The sequence below is a fragment of the Indicator indicator genome, chromosome 2, assembly GCF_027791375.1.
Source record: "Indicator indicator isolate 239-I01 chromosome 2, UM_Iind_1.1, whole genome shotgun sequence".
Lineage (NCBI taxonomy): Eukaryota > Metazoa > Chordata > Aves > Piciformes > Indicatoridae > Indicator > Indicator indicator.
This window is the reverse complement of record NC_072011.1, coordinates 63,251,331-63,275,961: the sequence shown is the minus strand read 5'-3', so window position 1 is coordinate 63,275,961 and position 24,631 is coordinate 63,251,331. Positions and strand designations below refer to the sequence as shown.

At 43.3% G+C, this 24,631-nt stretch overlaps 1 protein-coding gene across 17 annotated transcripts in view; it reads left to right on the top strand.

Moving 5' to 3' along the window:
- Positions 1-24,631, top strand: part of NRXN1 (neurexin 1) — a 767,737-nt gene that overhangs the window by 340,636 nt on the left and 402,470 nt on the right. For all 17 annotated transcript variants that reach the window (XM_054395842.1, XM_054395825.1, XM_054395833.1 and 14 more), the window contains 3 exons: positions 9,138-9,260; positions 16,157-16,538; positions 17,097-17,287. In XM_054395842.1, coding sequence (XP_054251817.1) covers positions 9,138-9,260; positions 16,157-16,538; positions 17,097-17,287 — 696 coding nt within the window. The remainder of the gene's footprint in view (positions 1-9,137; positions 9,261-16,156; positions 16,539-17,096; positions 17,288-24,631) is intronic.

The window sequence follows — 24,631 nt, the reverse complement described above, 5'->3', positions numbered from 1 at the left end:
CTCACCAGGGCAGAGTAGACAGATATCTCGTGTTCAAAGGAGACAGCAAAGTTCCTGTGGAAGCTGAGACACTGTTTTGAGCAGGAGCCTGCAGAGATGATGTCTAATGAGGAGTGTTTCTCCCTCCTTTTCTTTGAAAGGTAAAAGGAACATTTCCACTGTTTCTAGAAATCCAGGATAGGGAGCGTATGTGTTTCTCCCTCTGTATTTTGTAGGATTTGGGGCTTTGGGGTTGGGTAGTCAAGACAAGAATAACGATTCTGCTGAGATAAAAATCTCTCTCTTCTTGGGAAAGCAGAAAATGAATTTGAACTCATCTTAGAACCACTCTTTTTTCCCCTGAGTTTAAGCCCACATCTCACAAATCAGTACTATTGACGAAACTCTGAGTTCACAGAGAATCAATGAATATTAGAGATCCTGGCTGCTGTTAAAGCCATATCAGAACAAGAGAAAAATACTTTTAAAAAACCCTGGATTCCATCACTGCTTAAAATGGAGGATTCCTGTTATTCTGGGTGCTGTGTTACACAGGAGCTGCCAAGTCACTTGTTCTAATTTTCAACCCTATCCTTTGTATAGAATGCATTCATGGAATGGTTTAGGTTGGAAAGGACCTTAAAGATTATCCAGTTCCAAATCCCATGCCATGGGCAGGGACACCTCCCACTAGCCCAGGTTGCTCAAAGCTTCATCCAGCCTGGCCTTGAACACCTCCAGGGAGGAGACATCCACACCCTCCCTTGGCAACCTGTTCCAGTGTGTCACTACCCTCACTGGAAAGAATTTCTTCCTAATCTTCATTCTAAATCTTCCTTCTTCAAGATCAATCAGCTGTCCTCCCAATATCCAGTCCAAAGCCACTTTGAGAGTAGACACCAGGAAGAAGCTCTTCCCCCGGAAGGTGGTGAGGCACTGGACCAGGCATAGGACGCAAGAAGCCCAAACACTACTAACTCCAGATGAATTTACTATTCTTGTCTCTACTGGTTTTACAAAGTTGTTGTTAAATGTGAGTTTAAGGAATTTTTCTTGGAAAGAAACTTTTGGTCCAAGAAAGCTCTCCAGTAAAATCATTCTATGTGGGAAAAAAATCAGTATTGTAAATTAATTAAAATTTCCCATTTATTTTTTTTTTCCTTTTTAAACCCAAATAGTTTGGTAGCACATTATTGTTTTAAAAACAAATCATTTTGGTTATCAAGCCAAATGGATAATTCTTTTTTTTCCTGTAATTTTCATAGTATCATAGAGCCATCAAGATTGGAAAAGACCTGGAAGATCATTGAGTCCAACCATCAACCTGATATCACCATGCCCACTAAACCATGTCCTGAAGAACCATGTCTACATGTTTTTTGAACATCTCCAGGCATGGTGATTCTGCCAGTTCCCTGGTTTCTTCCAACATCCAACCTAAACCTCCCCTGTTGCAACTTGAGGCTATTTCCTCTCGTCCTATTGCTTGTTATTAGGGAGAAGGAACCAGCACCAACCTCACTCCTACCTCCTTTCAGGGAGTTGTAGAGAGCAATGAGGGCTCCCCTCAACCTTTTTTTTTTTCCAGACTAAACAACCCCATTTCCCTCAGCTGCTCCTCACCAGCTCTGTTCTCCTTACCAGCTTTGTTGTCCTTCTCTGGACCCACTGTAGCACCTCAATATCCTTCTTGGAGTCTAAGTGAGTTGCTGCAGCGAGTCAGTGCGGCTTCTTCAGGTTCCTCCCCTCTTTGGTGGCCAGATTTTCCTGATGTCTTCCCTTCCTGTCATTCTTCTGTTATCTTTTCTGAGTCTCATCCCAACGTCATCAAATGACATCAGATGTCTGGAGCTGGGCAATTGGTTATTTTCCAGTTCTTTCATGTTCCCCAGTTATTCTGTTGCAATAGACAAAATCAGCAGTTTTGGTTCCAGGGAACAATGCTGCTGGAAAACCACTTACCACCACACTATGTTAAAAGTTGCACTTCTATACTTAGCTTGCTTGGTATCCTACTCAGGATGTCATCAGTGAAGGTCTCCTGAAAGGAGGTTGTAGTGAGGTGACAAGGTGGGGGTGGGGGGACAGCCTCTTCTGGGAGAGTGTTCTAAGAACTGGGGTGCTGGCTGAGAAAATGGGATAGCACACTTGTTGAGGTAGCTGCTGTCCTGATGCCCTGCAGTAGCATAAGTAGAATTAAGAAGTTGACTTGAAAGTGTTTGTGTTAAGCACACCTCACTTAAAACAAATTCTTAAACGTATTCAGCTTAAACCTCTTGGAATTGTTCATTGGAGCAGCTGTGTCAAAGTAAGGTAAAAACAAATTGGGATTTACTGGGAGTCATACAAGTAGTCTGAGTACCAATTCAGAGTTCTAGGATTTGGATGCACTTAAATGCAGCACAATTCAAGGTGGGATATGACCTTCCAGTGCATTGGTGATGCTGCCTGATCTTTTCGAGTGCACGCGTTTCTACCTGCAGTAAATACCAAGTAGATAACCTTGCACTGAAGCTTGCTTTAAATTAGCATAGAATTGCCAGGTATTGAAAGTTCAGGCTCACCTTACCTGCAGCAAAGTCAGTTGTCAGCTTCTACATTATGTTGGCAAATTTGGCTTGAATACACTCAGCAGCGAGCTGACAAAGCAGCAAACCTTCACTGCAAGCTCCTTGGCTTTGCTGTGCTTTAGTTGGAGGCCTTGGGCTAAATTCATAAAAACTTTGGTATCTTTAGTATGTTTTCTGATAATCATGATCCTTGGGGAACAGTACAAAAGAGAAACTCAACTCTTAGTAAAAAACTACAAAAATCTGGCTGACTTCTGGCTTTAGCTTTTAAAGAATGCTTTTATTGCATTATTTCCAAGGAGAAGGGGCAATTATATGTGCTTAGGGCTGTTTGTGTTTCACTTGCTTAGATATATGGCTTAAAAACAAAAACAAAAACAAAAACACAACTAAATTGAAATACAACTGATTCCTAGCAATAAATGCCTTAAGTAATGTGCTGAGAAATGTCTCTGAGCTGGGTTAGACATTTTATCATGTGGTAACAAAATCAGCTTTATTCTCTCATGTACTCTCTGATCACATCTAGTTGCAACTGCAATTGCAAAACCAATTTTGCTTTCAAGAGATAGGATTCAGCTTCATATAGACCAAATGATTAACTAGCAACTCTGTCCAAGTTCTGAGAGCATGAGTTTGTGTCCTGTAGATATTTCAACATGGCAAGAAAGCCTTGGAAGACTTGCAACTCAAATTTTACTACTTTGTGATGTTTCTTTCTCCATCTTGGTGAAATTCAGTAGTAGTCCTCATTCTGTTCCTAGAGAATAGGCATTCAGAAGCAAGGACTTGATCATCAGCACCTTTATAGATTCCCAACCTATCCTGGTCCATGGGGTTTTTCTTTCCCAGATGCTAGACTCTACCCTTGTCCTTGCTGGATTTGTTTCAGTTTCTCCCCACCCCACTCTCAGCTTGACCAGGTCTCACTGAATGGCAGCACAGCCTGCAGGTGTGGCAGCCACTGCCCCCAGCTTGGTGTCATCAGCAAACTTGGTGACAGTGCCCTCTATGCCCTCAGCCAGGTCATTGATGAATATATTGAATAGTACTGGCTGCAGTACTGACCCCTGAGGGACTCCTCTAGACACAGGCCTCCAACTAGACTCTGCCTTGCTGACCACAGCTCACTGACTTCTTTCCTTCAACCAGTCCAAAATAACCTGAGCAAATCTATTTTAGAGCTGAAATGAAGGCTAATGAATTATAGCAACTCTAATGGCCTTAGGTTTAATTTCTGAAATGTCAGGGTTTGTTTTTTAAAAAGTAATAAAAATACTCTAAACTGCCAATACTTCACCCAAATTGCCAAAAAGCAATTTTGCCTCCAATGAAGCTATTGTAAGCTGGAACATTTGGCTCAAGCAATGCAGACTGATATGTTTTGCTTGATGCAGCTCAGTGAGCGTGCTGTTCTTGTGGGATTTTCTGTCTGAGTCCCTTAGAAAGAAAATGCAGCTGACAAAATTTCTTTGACCCACGATAAGGCTTTCTCAAGTTTTAATGTATCCATTAACTTTGAATTTAATTCACTATGAGAATTGACTTTCTAAGTTCAAGCTTGCAAATGAGGGATTTGGAAGAGCTGAATTGTTTCTGCAGCCAAGCACTATAGAAAGGATAATGAAGATGAAGGTTCCTTCCCCTGTTTGTCCTGTACTTCTGCTTCTAGTTATGGAGGAAGATTTCTGGATGCTTTATGCTGCAGACACAGCAGGACCAGGAAGTGATTGTCCTCCTGTACTCAGCACTGGTGAGGCCACACCTTGAGCCATAGGTTCAGTTTTGGGGCCCTCACAACAAGAAAGGCAGTGAGGTGCTGGAGCATGTCCAGAGAAGGGCAGCATAGCTGGTGAAGGGTCTGGAAGACAGGGCTGGTGAGGAGCAGCTGAGGGAACTGGGGGTCTTTAGTCTGGAGAAGAGGAGGCTGAGGGGAGACCTCATTGCTCTCTGCAGCTCCTTGAAAGGAGGTTGGAACCAGCTAGAGTTGGGTCTTTTCTTCCAAGTAACAAGTGGTAGGATGAGAGGAAATGGTCTCGAGTTGCACCACAGGGAGGTTTAGGATGTTAGAAGAATCTTCACTGAAAGGGTTCTCCTTAGGGAAGTGGTTGATTCCCCGTCCCTGGAGGTGTTTCACAGAGACAGAGATGTGGTGCTGAGGGCCATGGTTTAGCACCAGTCTTGGTAGAGTTAGAGAATGGTTGGACTGCATGAGCTTAAAGGTCTTTTCCAACCACAACAGTTCCATGATTCTGTGGCTGGTGTGTAACCAGGGGCTTGCTCAGTGTCTGTGGGATTGGCTGCTTGCTGGAACAGAAGCCCAGGTTACTGGCACCCTAGAATCCCCCTGGAAAGCAGGACAAGTGAGACGGCACAGAGATCTGCGGTTGTTCTACAGATTCACAGGTTGCAAGGCCATCTTGTCCAACCCCCCTGCACTCAGCAAGGACAGCACCAACTAGATCAGGCTGCCAAGGGCCATGTCAAGGCTGATCTTGAATGTCTCCAGGGATGGGGCCTCAACCACATTCCTGGGCAGCCTGTTTGAGTATTTCACCACTCTCATTGCAAAAAGCTTCCTCCTGATGTCCAACCTAAATCTCCCCTGCTCCACTTGGAAGCTATTGCTCTTGTCTCATCATTTCAAGCCCTTCCTGTCTTCTTTAGGTTTTTATAACTACAGTCTTGAGTGTCTCTCAGGCCATTCAGCTGTGCTTACTTTACAATTCATCTTGCTAGGTCGATATTATTTTAGCTGTAAGACTCCATCTGAAATCCTAACACCCATGACCTCAAAGTACTGTTCTCTGCTAACTGGAGTAATCCCAGAGATTTGTCTATTTTCCCCCTTATCCTCTCAGATTTCAAATGGGAAATGCCACCTGATGTTGTTTGCTGTAGTGTGCATAGATTTTTGTTAGCAAACCAGGCTGAAACCACTGAGAATTCTTACACTGACACATAAATAGATAGTAGTGATTTTTCTGTAAGTAACCTGAGATCCACACATTGCTACATCATCTACTGAACCATCCAGCCTCCCTTGCTTCTCTTTCTTTATCTCTCTTTTGATACTTCATTTTTTGTACCTGCTTTAGATCACAGAAGTGAATGCTCCTAGCAAGTTCGGGTGGCATTTTGGTATAGAATCAAAAAATGGTAGGGGTTGGAAGGGGCCTTTGGAGATCCACAGAATGGGTTGGGTTGGAAAGGAGCTTAAAGATCATCTTTAAGTTCCAAACCCCTGCTATGGCATTCCAAAGCCCAAGTTGCTCAAGGTTTCATCCAACCTGGCCTTGAACACTTCCAGGGAGGGAGCATCCATTACCTCCCTGGGCAACTTGTTCCAGTGTCTTTTGGAGGCTCATACCTTTTTCCTTCAACTTCATAAAGGACCAAAAGTAGTTAGGTTCTAGCCAAAGTACTGAAAGCAAAGTAAGCTCAACTTTGAGTGCCTAAGTGAAGCTGTGATTTAGGATTTTTGGAGGCATTACATTTATATGTCCTGGTTGATAATGAATTACCTCATCCAGATTTGTACCTCTGGCTGCACAGTCTGTATTTTCCCATGTGAAAAGATGGTGGTGCAAGCAGTTATCTGCTTTTAAATGGATGTGCAGATTTCCCTGACATGATGGACTGTGAGCAAACTGAGAGAGTCATAAAAGTGCCTGGACTTCTTTTATTTGGTATTATCCATTCGCTCTAGGGATGCATAAAATCTTGTAGTTATTTAAGGCTTTAAAATAGGGAAAGAGCTGAACATAGACATCGATAATAAATTTGGTACTTAAGCAAGGGGAGATACTTAGTGGATTTTTGCAGGTTACAACTTGTCTCTGAAAGGAAAGGTTTATGATTCAGGTATTGATATTTGAGAGAATCAGTAGCTCAGAAAGTGAGCAAGTGCTGAGTAGATGAAGCAAATTAACTGTGCCTTGTCTAGAAAGAAATAAATGAGTTGTAGCTGAAATACAGCATGAGAGACATAAGGTTGGAGGAGTAGTATCAGTCTGCAGAAAACAGGAAAAAAATCCTTTGTCTTCTATTTAAATGTTGGGGTGATATTAAGGCTCTATCTTTTCTTCTCATGGGAGATAGTGAATTGTTTTGTTCTTAAATTGATATTGTTTTGTTCTTAAACAAAACAAAACAAACAAAAAATGGGTAAAATAAAGCCCACTCTCTACAAAATTGGTAATATGCTAATTCCTATTTAAAATACAACAGCATTTGCTCCTGGTCTGGATTCAATGGAGACAGATGAGTGTCAAGTCAGAATGAGACTGGAGAGCCCATGACTTAATAGATTCAGATTTATAGTAGATTCACTATGAATCAGAGCACTATAAACTACGGCAGGAGGGTCTGAACTGTTATGCTCTCAGTAATATGATGTTTAAATTGATTGGAGGTCAGTCTATTTGAAAGTCAATGAAGAAAGTTTCTTCCCCCCCCCAAAAAAAAGGGGAGTTGGACTAATAAATGCTAAGCATGAATATGATTTTATTTAAAATAATAGCAAATGAAGTATTTCTAAGATTAAAACTGACCAATATGCTGAACAGCTCCATCAATCTACTAGTGGCTTTTCCCCACCTCTGATACAGTCCTGAAGCCAGAGAGGCTTTGATTTGAGAACATCTCATATAGTACCCAGTTATTAATAGACCTCATCCATCATGGTTAACCTGCACTAGCAGAGCAGAATCCCAAAAGAAATGTGGGAGCATTTCAGAGCCAGTGACATATCCCTGACACATGGGATGTAGTCATCTGGAAGGATGTAGAGGAGGTAATGATCTGAGTCATTGTGAACCTGAAGTTTTTGTGTCACAGAATCACAGAATGGTAGGGGTTGGAAGGGACCTGCAGAGATCCTTAAGTCCAACCCCCCTGCCAGAGCAGAATGACCTAGGGCAGGTCACACAGGAACACATCCAGGTGAGTTTTGAAAGTCTCCAGAGAAGGAGGCTCCACCACTTCTCTGCGCAGCCTGCTCCAGTGCTCCATCACCCTCACAGTAAAAAGTGTTCCTTGTCCTGTCACTGGGCACCAGGAAAAAGAGCCTGGCACCTTCGTCCTGACACTCACCCCTCAGATATTTACTGACATTTGTAAGGTTCCCTCTCAGCCTTTTCCTCTCCAGACTAAACAGCCCCAGGTCTCTCAGCCTTTCTTCACAGCAGAGACGTTCAAGTCCCCCAGTCATTCTCATAGCTCTCTGTTGGACTCTCTCCAGCAGATCAAACGTTATGTTATTAAATGTCTCTTTTAGTTATCAGCAGCCTGTATTCTTGCACAGGAACTGAAAGAACAAGCCAGACTGGTCTCTATTGTGCAAGAAGGTGATTTAAATTGCAGATTAGCTTTAGCTTTTGGGCAGTCAGCACTCCAGTGTGAGCACAGAAGTTTTGATTGACTGGTTCGGTGCTCGATCAATCTCTCCTATCAATGACACTGCCTAGTCAGGAGTTTTCTCTTTTTCTTTCTCCTCTTGGTCAGCTATGCAAGGTATAATTTCCTTGAACGTTTTCTTGTGAGAAATGTTTTCCTAGGTATTACAGATATCCTGCTTCTTGGATTTGTGACTACTTCAGTTGTTGCAAGGGCTCTGTGCTACCCATGGAATTGTATTTCCTCCCAAAGTCTCATTTGGATGAAAATGGTCTTCTAGGGAGTTCTCGTATGAACGTAGCCTAAGAAGCTGACACAGATGAAGGAAAGTATAACACACATAGACACACACTGACCACTTGTACCTTTTCTCCAAACTAGCTGTAATGAAGGAACAAAAATCCAGTCTTGTAAACACAGGCTGATGTTCTGGCTGCAAGTAATCCCAGTTCTTAAAGGGACATACCACAGAATCACAGAATGTTTGGAGTTGAAGGGGACCTCCAGAGATCATCCAGTCCAAACCCCCTGCCAAAGCCGGATCAACTAGGGCAGGTCACACAGAACACATCCAGGTGGGGTTTGAAGGTCTGCAGAGAAGGAGACTCCACAATCTCTCTGAGCTCCAACAACCTCACCACAAAGAAGTGTCTCCTCATGTTGGGGTGAAGCCTCCTGTGGTTCACCTTGTACCCATCTTGGTTCACCTTGTACCCATCTTTCCTTGTCGGGTCACAGGGCACCACTAAAAAGAGCCTGGCACCTTCATCCTGACACCCTCCCCTCAGACATTTACAGACATTGATCAGATCCCCTCTCAGCCTTCTCAATATGACTGGAAAGTTCATAACTGCATCACAGGATCACAGAATCACAGAATGTTAGGGGTTGGAAAGGACCTGGAAAGATCTTCCATGTTGGCTGTGCCTATTTATGACAACCTGGTTCATTACATGTGCATATTTACAATACAATTCTCTAGTTAAATCTGCAGTAGAAGTGTTTTAAGGTAGCAGCTCTGTATTTTGAGGTTTGCTTATACTTGGTAATTTTCTGATTTGATGTGACTTTGGGTGAGTTTTAACATTTGCCCAGCCAGTCTCTCTCTCTGTCTCTCTCTCTCTTTCTCTGTGAGGTTCACATGTAAACTGATTGAAAGATTGCATAATGACTGTTTGGCATATCCTACAGGCAAAGGTCCAGAGACCCTTTTTGCTGGCTATAACCTCAATGATAATGAGTGGCACACAGTGCGTGTGGTTCGGCGAGGAAAAAGTTTAAAGTTAATGGTGGATGACCAGCAGGCCATGACAGGTAGTGTGACAGCATTGGGACTCCTTCTTACTGGGGGGTGGGGGAGAAACACAAACCAAACCAATGACAGAAGTGAAATGCCTTTATCTGAAAGCACCAGATGCCTTAATTTTTTGCCTTTTTTGGGGGGGAGGGAGAGGATCCAAAATCCCTGCTATGCATCTTGACATAGTGTTGCTACAGGTGTGTTGTTACATTTGGTGTTAACCTTACTCCAACATTATTATTGGAACAAATGAAAACATTCATGATGACTTAAACAGTGTTGGAGAGGAGTCATTTGGTACCATCACTAATGAGGAGGCAAGTGAAAGGCTTTTGGCCACACACTGAATTTATAGCAAGGTTAAACTCTAAGCTGTTGCTGTAAGAAAAGATTTCATAAATGTTTGAGGGATGTTCTGCTGTGGTTTAGATCTCCTATCAGCTGGCCTCAGTAATGAGATGTCAGGCAGCAGGTTTTCCTCAAATAGTAAAATAGCACTTGGGATGACAAATAAATCATGGCCTGGATGCTAGCTGATGTTAGAAATCCATTCCTGTGTTTATCTTAATCAAAAAGAATCATAGAGAAAGCTTGGATTGCGTTCTGTTAAGGATAAAGGTGACATATGTGTTGTTGATAGTAACAGACCTGGTTTCTGGCCCTGGTTCCTTGCACAATGCAGTGTTTCATTTCATGTGAACTAATTAGCATGTTTCCTTTGCTTTTGTGTAGTATTAGTTTTTTATCTTTTGTTCTATGCTTTGTAAAAACTGTACCAATTGGAATGAGTTTTTAACAAGGAAAGCACCTTCTTTAGTAGTCCCTTTTCACCTCAGCAGAACACTGCAGACCAAGTCACTAGGAGCAAAATAATTACTATGTGTTCATAAGAGTTGCAAGAACATGATTTCTAGGATCAGAAATTAGCCATAGATCTCCCAGAGGTGAAGGAAAAATCTAGTCTGTCTGTATGAGGATGCTTTGGGTCATTCTCCCAAGAAAGCAGAAGACCCTAACCAGTTTTTTAATTTGTCTAAGCCAACATATTGTTGGAGGAGCTACACTGAGCAAATATCTTGCTGCTTCAACTGCAACTTGAATAAGGTTAACCTTTGGAGTAATTTTCTAGTTAGAGGAAGCTGGTTAGATCTGATTAAATATAGCATCTAGAACCAAAGGTACATTTTCTGGGCTCTCTGTGGCAGATACATTCTCTACAAATACTACAGGTTACTAAGCCACCAAGAAGGTCACCTTTGAATTCAGTCCCAGCTGCTCAGTGCAGCCTCAGAGAAGTCCAAACTCTAGATCAAGGACTGAGGTGAGAACAGGAGGTTTCTGTCATATATAGTCTGGTCAGGTGAAGTAGTAAGGAAAGAATGCAGGACTGGAAGAATCATAGAATAGTTTGGGTTGGAAGAGACCTCAAAGATCATCCAGTTCCAACCCCCTATCACAGGCAGGGACACCTTCCACTAGTTCAGGTTGCTCAAGGCCTCATCCAACCTGGTGCTGAACACCTCCAGGGATGGGGCATCCACAACCTCCCTGGGCAACTTCTTCCAGTGTCTCACCAACCTCACTGGAAAGTATTTCTTCCTAATATTCAATCTAAATCTCCCCTCCTTCAGCTTCAATCCATTCCCTCTCCTCCTATCACCACAAGCCCTTGTAAAAAGTCCCTCACCAACTTTCTTGTGGACCTTCTTCAGGTGCTGGAAAGCCACTATAAAGTTTCCCTGATGCCTTATTTTTTCCAGGCTGAGCAGCCCCAATTCCCTCAGCCTGTCCTCATGGGGGAGGTTCTCCAGCCCTTTGATCATCCCCTTAGCCTTCCTTTGGACCTGCTCCAACAGTTCAATGTCTTTCTTATGCTGGGGGCCTCAGTTCTTGCAGCCCCTCTGTATTGCAGGTAACTTGAATTGCTGTCAGCTATCATGGTCTCAGCAAATAGCTGAGTCTCTGGAACAGGCTTCCTAGAGAGGTGATCGATGCCCCAAGCCTGTTGGTGTTTCAAGAGGCATTTGGATAATGCCCTTAGTAAAATGCTTTAACTTTTGGGCAGCTGTGGCCAGGCAGCTGTACTAGCTGAACATTGCAAGTCCCTTCCAACTGAAGTATTTATTCTTCTCTAGCTCTTAAGACCAGTGAGTCTTTTCACTTGCCTTCTGAACAAGCAGAAGTGTTGCCTGTGGGTCCAGCTTTCTGCTGCATCACTTGTTTTGTATCGTTTCCATATGCCAGTAACTGCATCAGAAGGTGGTCAGTTGCCTTGAATTCCCCCTCAGTTCTTCAAGCTGGTATTGCCTGCATTTGCATCATCCACAAATGTTTAGCATTCTTCATCCAAAGGGAAAAAGTCATCCCAGTATTTTGGAGGGGAAAAGTCTTCCTAGACTTCCTGCAGGAATCTTTGTGGCTAATTTGTGGCCTTCTCTGTCAGTGAGGAGGGAGTGAAGGAACAAGAGGGAACCTCAAAGTCTGAGAATTTGAACAATCTGCTGTTAGAATCACAGAATGGCTCAGGTTGGAAGGAACCTCAGAGATCTTCTACTCCAACCCCCCTGCCATGGTCAGGGATGCCTTTTAACTAGACTTGGTTGCCCAGGGCCTCATCCAACCTGGCCTATTACGTTTTCTGCAAAGAAAATTTTTATTGCCACATGTCCCTGTGACCTTTCTTCTTTTCTTCTTGCAACACAAAGTGTTGCCAGAGCCTTCATGAATTGAAGTTTCAAAGATATGCAGTGCAATTCAATGTGTAGTAGCTTTGAATTTCCTAAAGGAGTAGTGGAAGAGTTGGCCATAACAGATTGGACTGCTCTTGCTCTCAGCTGCTTAGAACTTTTCTTCAGATACCAAATCGGTCAAAAATGTGCTTAATATACAGCCTAGTAGTTATCTATGTGAAAGGTTATTATAATCTTACAGGGAACATGGGGAAAAAATGGATTTCCTCCCCCCAATTCCATCTTCTCCACACCACACACTGTGTCTTCCCTCTTTTTGGATTTGATTTCATACGTCATACATGAAAAATAAACTCCATCAGATCCTGAAAGCTTAAGGTGGAATGCAAGCCCTTAAATCACAGAATGGTAGGGGTTGGAAGGGACCTCTGAAGATCATCTAGTCCAACCCTCCTGCCAAAGCAGGATCACCCAGAGTAAATCACACAGGAACAGATCCAGGAGGATTTGGAATGCCTCCAGAGAAGAAGACTCCACAGCCTTTCTGGGCAGCCTGCTCCAGTGTTCTGCCACCCTCAAAGAGAAGATATTTTGCCTTGTGTTTATGTGGAACCTCCTGTGTTCCAATTTATGTCCATTGCCCCTTGTCTTGACTTTCCAACTTTTAGAGGCTATTAGAGATCCCCTATTCATCTCAGATGGAGCTTCATTTTCTTTGGGGAGTGCATAATTTGTGCGTGGATGCATAATACCTGTCAGAATTGTAACTGGGACTTTCACTGGAGGTTATACAGGTGGCTTCCACAATTTTACTCATCACAGAAGAACTTCAATACTTGAGCCCAGAGAACTTTGTTATCTGGAAATGCATGGAAAAAATGAACTGCAAGAGGTCACTGTGATAGGGTAATGGAAAGGATACTTAGCTTATGGTTGCAAGCAGAAATTCACTTGGCCCTTTCTATGTCCTCCCATGGTATTGCAACAGGTAATGAATGGATCTTGTGCAGCAACCTGGCAAATTCAAAAAACCTGAACTCCAACCCCCAACCTAGTAAGCACAAACTGCAGCCTGTCCTGCTTTGCTGCAAATACTCTGGAACATGATGTGAAGATCTAAACGCTCTTAGCTTGTTTGTCTGACTGAAATGTTAGGGGGAGATTTGAGATTCTGGAACTTAAGAAAGAAATGAAGTGGTGAATGTAGTGAGGATGCTGTGCTACAGGCCAGAGTTTAGTGGATTTTTGCCATGACATTTATGCATTGCCATCTGAAGTCATCCAAGCCTGGAATACATAAAGTTTCTCTCTAAAATATGACCTTCAGCACTCTGGCTGTCATCCAAGCTCTTGGCCTCGCAGAAAGCTACAGGTTTGGCATGTTTCAGGACACCTCCCTGATACTGCAAGCTTTGTGCAATACATCATCAGAAGCAGTATCTTCAGCACTGATGTTTAGAAATGAGAACATCAAGGCAGCTGTCCTTGGGGTAGGATTAAGGTGTCTCTTGAGGTGCTCAGCCACGTGACTGTGGATTCCAGATGCCGATGGTGTTCAATGACATCATCAGCAGAGTTAGTTCTCATATGGACTGCATCCTGAAGCTAAGTAGGCTGCTTGTAGATATTTGTCACATGTTATTAGAACAATTTGTGTGTGTTTAAGTGGGGTCTGAATGCTGTCAAAGCTGTCAGGCCTAGGTTATCGTAACTTCACCAACAGCAGTTGAGTCTCAGTGCTGTGACTTACTGTTCACAGATTGCATTGGGTTGGAAAGGACCATCAAAGGTCATCTTGTCCAACCCCCTTGCAATCAGGAGGGACACCTCCAACTAGAGCAGACTGCCCAGGGCTACACTGAGTCTGATCTTGAATGTCTCCAGGGATGGGTCTCCAACCACCTCCCTGGTCAACCTGTTCCAGTATTTCTCCATCCTTGTTGTGCAGAACTTCCTCCTGATGTCCAACCTAAATCTCCCCTGCCCCAGTTTCAAACCATTGCCCCTCATCCTATCACCACAAGCCCTTCTAAACAGTCCCTCCCCAGCCTTCCTCTAGGTCCCTTTCAGATACTGAAATGTAGCCTGAAATGTAGCCTCTGTCTGAGGCCTTCTCTTCTCCAGGCTGAATAGCTCCAATTCTTTCAGCCTGACTTCACAGCAGAGGTGCCTCCAGCTTCCAGCCCTCCCCTGGACCCATATTCCAAGGCAAAGCCCAAATATCTACATCCACCTTGCCCATATCTTTTCTCTGTTCACACACATGTGCACAGATGCTTGCTTAAATAAACCTGGGAAAGTATATCTCTTTGAGCCGGCCCCAGGGCTTTCTGCACCACCACTGAACAAGTCCATCCTGGCTCAGAGCTCACACGATCCTCCTGGAATGGTTCAGAGGACAGAAGGAACTTCAGCCTGCCAGCAGCTTTGCAATGCAGCAGAGGGAACTTGTATCACAGAGCGGTTTTATGCCAGTGTTTATTCACAGATTGATAGAATGGTTAAGGGAGCTTAAAGATCATCTGGTTCCAACCCCCTTGCCATGGACAGGGACACCTTCCAGCTTGGCTCTGTGTGCTTTTCACCTTCTTTGTACTTCATGAGAGATAAGAAACAGCTGAGGAACAGGGAAATCCAGGCCATCATTTGCAATGTCTGTTAAGTGGTAAAAACTAATTATCAGTAAAAAGCTGTTTTGTCATCATACCTACAAGAGTGTGACCATGAGTCAGCCTTGTGATAGTACTGACCTATTTCTTTAAAAATAACCATGGTTGGGGGGGGGGAAGGAGGGGAATCTGAGTTCTGTTAGAGAAGAGAACACAATTTGAATGTGCTGAGCAAGGTATTCAATAACTAGCTGAAAAACTCACCTGACCTGCAGGCAGTCTTGGTCCTTTCCTTCGCAGCAGCTATGTAGTCACCAAGTTTCAGCCTTTCTGCTCTCCAGGAGCCTTTGCATGGCAAAGCAAGCCTCAAAGATACCTATGAGTCTTGGTTTTGGCCACCCTAATGATGCAAGCAACTCCCTTGCTATTTTCAGGATTACAAGACCCTGGCATACAGCCTTGTTGCAGGCTAGTTTTGCCCAACTCTTTAGTCCCTGCCCTCTTCTCCGAGTTTATCCCCATGAACAAAGCTAATTGCTTTCAAGGAAGGCTCTATCCACCCTTGCAGCACTAATGTACCTAAGAGAGGTTAAACAGGAATCCTTCTTTCCCCTTACCAGACCACATGTTTTTAAACAAAGCACATGAATGCTGCCCCTAAGCTGTTTTGGCTCTCTTCTGTGAAAGCTCTTCATGTTGTAGGTTTAGCTCTGAGATTTGCCTTTGTGTTCTTCATGTCATGTTAATTAATTGCACTTGCTTGCAGTAAAACCATCTCTGGTGTGGTGGGTTGAAATTACCCCCCAGAATAAAATTGCCAGACCAGCTCAGTTGAAAGCAAATGAAGCTCTATTTACAAGCACAACTACAATCTAGAAATACAGAATGCAATAAATATGTACAAAATATACAATATTCACATGTATTTACAATTTATAAACAACACAAGAACCCCCCCAGACAAAACCAGGGGGTTACCAAAAGCTTCTTCCTCTCCTCCCTCTCCCCCCTCCCCTTTCCCTCCAGTACACAGGACAAAAGAAAGAAGAGCAGAGTAGCTTGTTAGTACTTAGCCACAACAAGGAAACGCTGCCAAAGTCAGAAGCAAGCAGCTAGTGTCTGCTGGAGCGAAGATAACCAAAAAGAGAAGAGTTCCTTTACACAACTAACTTTATGTTAGTTCTCAGACCAATGGAATTATTTAGACCTTATCATTATTTTCCCTTTTACATCCAATGGTAATTTATTTACAGTCTACCACTTTTTCTACTCGATCTGTGGAAAGTTTTCTAGGCATCAGATGACTAAAACTACCACACTGGTTAAGTGTAACCAAAGTGAGGAGAGATTCCTTGGCAGTTTGATATATCTGTGGTACTGTGTTTGAGGATAGAAATCTTCCTGTTGGCCATATCCAAACATGCTGAAGTCAGTGGAAAGGCTGCCAGGTGCTTACTGCTATAGTAGATTAATTTAGATAAAAATCCTTATTGGAGCCAAGAATCGGCCTTGTAAGTTCTGGAAGTGTGAAACTGATACTTAATCACATGAAGTGCTTTCTGACCTCCCATTTTGAGGGGCTAACATGTGTTTTCTTGTTGCTGTTTCAAGGTCAAATGGCTGGTGACCACACACGGCTGGAATTCCACAACATAGAAACAGGAATCATAACAGAACGGCGCTACCTGTCTTCTGTGCCTTCTAATTTCATTGGGCATCTGCAGAGTCTTACATTTAATGGCATGGCATACATTGACTTGTGTAAAAACGGAGACATCGATTATTGTGAGCTAAATGCAAGATTTGGGTTCAGGAACATCATAGCAGACCCTGTAACCTTTAAAACAAAAGCAAGTTATGTTGCATTGGCCACGCTCCAAGCGTACACATCTATGCACCTTTTTTTCCAGTTCAAAACCACCTCCCTGGACGGATTGATACTTTATAACAGTGGCGATGGAAATGATTTCATTGTGGTTGAGTTAGTAAAAGGGTATGTATGGATCAGCATAACAGCAACAACAGCAACAAAAAAAGCAGCCTGTTGAAAATGTGCACGGCAGGAGAGACGCCAGGGAAAGCTTAGCAGGGAATGCCTTATCTCGCCGTGCATATTATAACTGAAGAATGTGTCTTGCTGGTGAACTTCATGTGCTTTGTTGCAACTCTTTCTTTCAGGTGAAGCTAGATGCCTGAAAAAAAAATTAAAAATGCAAGTAACTCCTAGGTATAACTTCTAAAGTGTTTCCCACAAAGAAATACTAGCTTGTAGGCTTCCACTTACTCTCTCTCCACGTATGTATGCATGTGCTGGTAGCTGGAGTGCTCGTTGCTTTGCAGAAACTTGGGACTGCATCTCAAGCTCATCTCCACCACTGGTGATTCCTCTGAATTAAGGTTGCTTCCCCATCTGGCATTCATTGTTGTCTTCTGGTTTTACCAGCACTGCTGAGGAGTGCAAGGAAATAGGGAAGACTAGAGGTGTTGATTAGTGCCCCCCTTGCTATCTAAAGGAAAAAGGAAACTTTTCCAATTTTTTCTCTTTTCCCAGGTATTTACACTACGTGTTTGACTTGGGGAATGGTGCAAATCTCATCAAAGGAAGTTCTAATAAACCCCTGAATGACAACCAGTGGCATAATGTGATGATATCAAGGGATACCAACAATCTCCACACTGTAAAGATCGACACTAAAATCACAACACAGAGCACAGCGGGAGCCAGAAATTTAGACCTCAAAAGTGAGTACAACAATTTCTGTCAAATTCACAGTGAGGGACATTACCTGAATAAATCATGTGTGTACAGTACAGACTTGCAGCACCATGTGAAATGTTTTATATGATGATAATGAACATGGTTTTAAATGGCAATAATTAATACAGGCTGCTAAACTGGTGTTGTCAAGCTATCTTAGTTCTGCACAGGTAGGTGCAACTTTAAATATATGAAAATGCCACAGGAAAAATGAAAAACAAACCCAACAACAGCAAAAACGCAACACCAGACCAAACCAAACAACCAAAAAAACCACAACCAAAAAAAAGGCAAATTATAAGAACACAAAGTGTTCCATATTTACCAAAAGGTAATTGGAGGGCTAAAGGAAAAAAAGTCTGAAAAAAGGCTTGACTCGAAAAAAAACCCTTAGTTTTTGCATGCAAGGTCCTACACCTGGGTTGGGGCAATCCTAAGCACAAATATAATCTGAGCAAGAAGTTGCTTAAGAGTAGTCTGTAGGAGAAGGACTTGGGGGTGTTAGTTGGTGACAAACTGCCCATGAGCCAGCAATGGTCACTGGCAGCCCAGCAGGCAGCTGTGTGCTGGACTGCATCCAAAGCAGTGAGAGCAGCAAGACAGGAAGGGGATTCTGCCCCTCTGCTCTGCTGAGATTCCAGCTTCAGCACTGTGTCCAGTTCTGGTGCCCCCAGTATAAAAGGGAGACCCTTCTGGAGCAGGTCAAGAGGAGGCCACAAATATGTTCATAGTGCCAGAGAACCTCCCCTATGGGGACAGTCTGGGAGAGTTTTGGCTGTTGAGTGTGGAGAAGAGAAGGCTCCATAGAGACCTTAGAGCAGCCTTCCAGTACCTGAAGAGGGCCTGCAAGAAAGCTGAGGAGGGACTTTTCACAAGGGCTTGTAGTGACAGAGTGAGAGGGAATGGACTGAAGCTTGAGGGGGGCAGACTGGAGATTAGGAAAAAATTCTTTGGGGTGAGAGTGGTGAGACACTGGAACAGGTTGCCCAGGGAGGTTGTGGATGCTCCCTCCCTGAAAGTGTTCAGGCCCAGGCTGGATGCAACTTCAAACAACCTGGGCTAGTGGGAAGTGTCCCAGTCTATGACAGGGGGTTGGAACTTGATCTTTGAGGTCTCTTCCAATCCTCACCATTCTGTCATTCTTTGAGTAAGTTACATAAACAGCATTTAGAAACCACAGCCCAGGCTGCACAGCATGTCTACAAAGAGTTTGCAGAACTGATTGACAGATTTCACTGGGTTGGAAGGGACCCTCAAAGGTCATCTTGTCCCAACCCCATGCACTCAGCAGGAACACCTCCAACTAGATCAGGCTGCCCAGGACCATATCCAGGGCAACCTTAAATGTCTCCAGCACGAGGACTTCAACCACATCTCTGGGCAACCTGTATGGTCTCTATGTTGCAGAAGCAGGGAATGTTTTGACCTGTCCCCTACTGTTCTGTATTCCATGTAAAACCTTCCTTTTTCTTGGCGGGGAGGGAGGGGGAGTGAAAAAGAAATACAATATAGTGTTTGGATATCATAAAACCTCTTACAAATAAAGTGATCTTCTCCAGCAGTCCTCCAATGAATCAGTTACAAATGCAAGTTGCCAGGTGTATTGCAACCATAAACATACTCACCTAAGTATGTGCTGTAAATTCAATTGCAGTGGAATAAACTTTGTTTTATAGGTCTGAACTCTCATATTTATAGCTCCAACTAGATTGTTAACATCCATTTTTTCAAACCCAAGTGATATATTCTGTATATCTTAAAGTAAGTGATAATAGCCAGTTGTATGGATTGGTTTCTGGAAAAGCTAATTTGCATCAGAGGGAAAGATCTTTTTGAAAGGATATTTAAGTGTACTATAAAAATACTACCTACCTACCTAAGGAGGTAAGAGAAAATATATCATGTGATCATGTGAAAAAGTATTGTGTATTTTATCATTCTTTCTAAAAATCTCTGGTTAGGAAAACCATAATTTCTTTGCAGTCAAAAAAACCCCAAAATTAATATTTGAAAAGCCAGGAGGTTCAAAGTAGGTATTAATATTCCATCAAGAGCTTATTCCTCACTGAATTTTCTTTTAACTACATCTGAATCCTAGGTAATGAGCTGACCTTAGTAATTATCTTGGATTTTGGGATATTTTACATGTTTGCTTCACTTGAAAGGGCTACTAAGATTGTAAGGTAGATTGTGAAAGCTCTATCTTGTTATGTCATGATCTTCACTAAGAGATTCTTTATCAGAAATGCTCAGCTGAAATACTGAAGCTTTTCATAGAATCCTAGAATGGCTCAGGTTGGAAGGGACCTCAGAGATCATCTACTACAATCTCCCTGCCATAGACAGGGACTCCTCTCAACGAGATTCTGCTGCTTAAGGCCTCATTCAACCTGGCCTTTAACATCCCTAGGCAGGAGGCATCCACAACCTCCCTGTGCAGCCTATTCCAGAGTCTCACCAACCTTGTACTGAAGAATTCTGTCCTAAACTCCAGTCTAACCCTGTTCTCCCTCAGCTTCAAACCATTCCCCTTTGTCCTGTCTCTAGACACCATTATGAGAAGTCCCTCTGCAGCCTCCCTGTAGGATCCCTTCAGTTATTGGAAGGCAGCCCTAGAGTCCTCCTGGAGTCTTCTCTAGGCTGAACACCCCCAGCTCCCTCAGCCTGTCCTCATAGCAGAGGTGCTCGAGCCCCTGGATCATCTTTGTGGCCTTCTCTGGACTCATTCCACCAGCTCAGTGTCCTTCATGTGCTGAGGGGCCCCAGAAGTGGATGCAGTATTGGAGTTGGGGGCTCTGCAGAGCAGAGTATTCTCATAGATAAGGTTGTAGATGTGGCTGATGTTTATTAAGACAATGCACTAGTTCAACGTTATTTTGGATGCTATAGACAGATCATTCACATTGGTCTTTCCCACTGTTCTTTTGCAATCACAAGAACTCACTTGTGCATCCCCTTATGTATATAGCAGTGTTTAATCTCTTGGTTGAATTGTTTTGGTTTTTCTTCCCCTCGGTATATTAATTAGACATGAGTAGGATAAATATTCCAGTTAAGAAATGGGAGCTGAGTTAAGACACTCATTTTATTCTCCATCTTCAAGCTGCATGTGGTATCTTGGGGGTGGTGTTTTATTTAAGACATGAGAGTTTGACGGCTGTGGTTAATGTAGACACTAGAGGGCACTACGATTTCATGCAATGCTCGGTGCCTTCACAGGGAAAGCTCATCGGGAAGAGTAACCTATAAAATCCAGTGTTCCTTTGTTTTCTTCCCTTTGAAAATCCTACTTTTGCTTTACCCTTTTGTGAAGTACAAGTATGGCCATAGATGATGCATTTCCTAACCTTGAATTCTGTTGGACAGCAACAACAAAAAAAATCCCACAACAATCTGAAGAGCATAAAAAAGGCTGGGATTTGAAGCAGGGAAAGTGAATTATTTGAGATGCTGATTTTCTGTAATTCCCCACCCAGGCAAGGTAAGAGTAGAAGAATAACAAACCTGACACAGTCACTACAGTCAGGTACAGGAAGCATCTTTCTCTAACTGCTTTGGCTTATAAATCATAGAATGGTTTGGGTTGGAAGGGACCTCCAAAGGTTATCTAGTCCAAGCCCCCTTCACTGAGCAGGGACATCCTCCATTATACCAGACTGTCCAAAATCATGTCAAGCCTGACTTAGAATATCTCCAAGAGTGGGGCCTCAACTACGTCCCTGGGCAACCTGCTGTGGTTTTCCACCACCCTCATGGTGCAGAACTTGTTTCTAACGTCCAGTCTAAGTCTACTCTAATTTCAAACCATTGCCCCTCATCCTATCACCACAAGCCTTTAGAAACAGCCCCTCTGCAGCCTTTTTGTAGCCCCCTTCTGGTACTGGAAGGATGCTATTAGGTTCCCCAAAGCCTTCTCTTCCAGCTCTCTCAGCCTGGCCTCGTAGCAGAGGTGCTCCAGCCCCCTGACCATTTTCATGGCCCTGCTCTGGACCCGATCCATCAGGTCCATGTCTTTCCTGTGTTGAGGGCTTCTCCTAGTAGGATATTTCATTTTACTTTTTTTCATGCTTTCCATTATGTTTTGCTCACTCAGCTTCCTTTTAAATATGACACAGCATACACCATCAGAATTTCTGTTGGATTTTGGGGGAGTCCAGGCTAAAAAGAGAAAAAAGAAATTGCCTTTCATTGTTGTTTTTTCTTCCTTTGTATTCAAGTTGAAATGCTTTCCAGTACGGTGTTCTTTTCTGGTGTGTGTCAGTATTTCTTCTGATGACACACCTCTGTTATGCTAGAAACACTCCACTGATAGAAGCATCTACACTTAATTAATTTTCCTGTCTTATTCTAGCCCTAACAAGAACACAAATTCAATATTGTGCCTCCTGCTAGTGATATCAATAATTTTGCATCAGAGCTCACCTATTCACAGATTGCATTGGGTTGGAAGGGACCCTCAGAGGTCATCTTGTCCAACCCCCTGCACTCAGCAGGGACACCTCCAACTAGATCAGGCTGCCCAGCGTCACATCCAGTCTGATGTTGAACGTGTCTAGGGATGAAGCCTCAACCACATCCTTAGGCAGCTTGTTCCACTATTTCCTGCTCCAGTTCCAAACAATTGTCCCTTATCCTATCACTACAAGCCCTTCTAAACAGTCCTTTTCCAGCCTTCTTGTAGGACCCCCTCAGATACTGGAAGGCTGCTATTAGGTCTCTTCAGAGCCTTCTCTTCTCCAGACTGAACAGTCCAAATTCTTCATAGCAGAGGTCCATGTCTGTCTTGTGTTGGTGGTCTCAGAGGTGGACACAGCGGTGCAGGTGAGGTCTTACCAGAGCAGAGGGGCAGAATCTCCTCTCTTGATCTGCTGGCCACACTTCTTTTGATGAAGCCCAGGATGTGATTGACCTTCTGGGCTGCAGGTGCACATTGCTGGCTTACATCCAGCTTCTCATGCACCAGGTTCAAGATGCTGAACTCCACACTGGAAAGATAAATCAGTCTGTGCTGTTTTTTCTGCAAATACACAGTGAATTGAGTATGAAGATATGACAGAGCTTGTGTTGTCGAGCCTGCTCAGCATGCCATTTGGCTGGGAAAGCAGATAGTTGCCACCAAAGAGAGTTTCCACTCTATGTTTCCTTTTGGGTGTAGGATTTGGCTTTTATAACATAGAAAGTTCATTATTCCAGACATTCAGGATAAGACTCAATGTGACCCTGGGCAGCCTGCTCTAGTTGGAGGGGTCCTTGCTGACTGCAGAGGGGTTGGACAGGATGACCTTTGAGGGTCCCTTCCAACCCAATACAATCTGTCAATCTATGACATAGGTTCCCTACATAACCTCTGGTACAGATGCAGTGGGTTGGAGTGGGTACCTGCAGAAACACTCCTATTCAATTCTTCAGCTTAATTCTTGTTGTAATTAGATGGTTAAATTATAAATTGGTGACAGATAAATGAGTGAAAATAGTCCTGTGTTTGGAATCTGAGAACTGTGTTATTTTTCCTCGCAGAGAAAATTAGCAAAGTGTACTTGGGTGCAGTTCTAGCAGATCTAACTTGTGGAGGTAAATGAGTCTTAACAGCAGAGGCAATGCAGCTGGAGCCTGCCAACACTCAGTTACGCAGCTAATTTGCTTCTGTGGATTTCATGAGCAGATTCCCTGTCCTGCTTTCAGTGTAGCTCAAATGGTTGGCACAGCTACCATTCAGAGCTTTCACAAACCAAAAAGAGTTGGGTGGAGGGCAATTCTTGGCATGCCCTTATGGTCTGAGGGGTCTGAGTAGCCTCAAAGGGGCAGAAAAATGCAAGTGGCAACAGAATTTGTCTTGTGCTCCTGTTTCTCACTCCTGCCAAAGAAAAGATGCATCCTTTGTTCAGACTGGATACATTACAACATAGACTCATAGAATGCATCAGGTTGGAAGGGACCCTGGAAGGTCATCTTGTCCAGCCCCCCTGCAGTGAGCAGGCACATCCTTCTAGGTTAGGTTGCTGGTATCACATCAGTGGTTTTACAGATGCACTGCAAAAGACTTCTTCCACGTCCATGAAGGCTCAGTTGACAGTTAATTAATCCTTGTAAAATTTTAATGCAATTAACTAAATTATCAGTAGATCCTACTAGCTTGGCATCTTCATTGATGATTCAAAACAGTCACGTGATCTGTTAGTATTCCATTTGCCTTTTGAAGTAGAAATTCATGCTACACAAAACTCAGCTAAATCAGTCTTGATGATGAAGAAGATTTCTTGTTTCAGCAATGGAAACTGAATTTGTTTCAATTTCATGTAATATTTGTCCCTGTTGTTTTATATTGAGCCCTTTATTGCCTGCTGTATTGTATGTTCTCTACACTGTAAGGTTTCTATCAACAGCAGTGATCCTTCATATTTCTACTGCTAAGAAACAAAGCTTTAAGGAACACAGGAAATTATTTTATAGTAGAAAGCCAAATTTGTACAAATGGATGAGTAATAATGCTTAAATCTCTCAAATAAGCAGGCGTGAACTAATTGTAATGACCTTGCCAGTGGGCTGTGAATTCTTCATGCAGAAATAATGTTCTGTTCCAAATGCAGAGTTCCAAGTACTGTTAAGAGCCAATAGATGTTGCTGATGTGACCTGTTGGAGTAGACAATGGCAAATGCAGCTGTTATCTTCCTGATAGTGCTGGGAAAACAGCCTCTGTAAAAGGGAAAAATAAGGGACTGGAAACCCAGAGCATTCTTTGAGACCTCCTGTGTAGCAGATACATGGGCAGGTTGACAGTAGGTGACTGGGCAAACTGGTCTAATGCAAGTTCCTTTATCCTCCTTTCTTTACAACTTAGAATCATACCAGCATAGAATTGTCAGGGTTGGAAGGGACCTTAAAGGTCATCCAGTTCCAGCCACCCCCTGCCATGGGCAGGGACACCTCACACTAGATCAGGTTGCTCAGAGTCCCATCCAGCCTGGACATAAAAACCTCCAGGGATGGAGCTTCCACCCTGAGCAACCTGTTCCAGTGTCTCACCACCCTCATGGTGAAGAACTTCTTCCTAACATCCAATTTGAATCTACCCACTTCTAGTTTTGATCCCTTCCCCCTATTCCTATCACTATCTGACATCCCAAAAAGTCCCTCTCCATCTTTCCTGTAGGGCCCCTTCAGATACTGGAAGGCCACAATAAGGTCTCCTCAGAGTCTTTTCTTCTCCAGACTGAATAACCCCAACTCTCTCAGTCTGTCTCCATAGGAGAGGAGCTCCAGCCCTCTGATCATCCTCATGGCCGTTCTCTGGACACGATCCAGAACTTGTCACATGCTGATTCTAAAT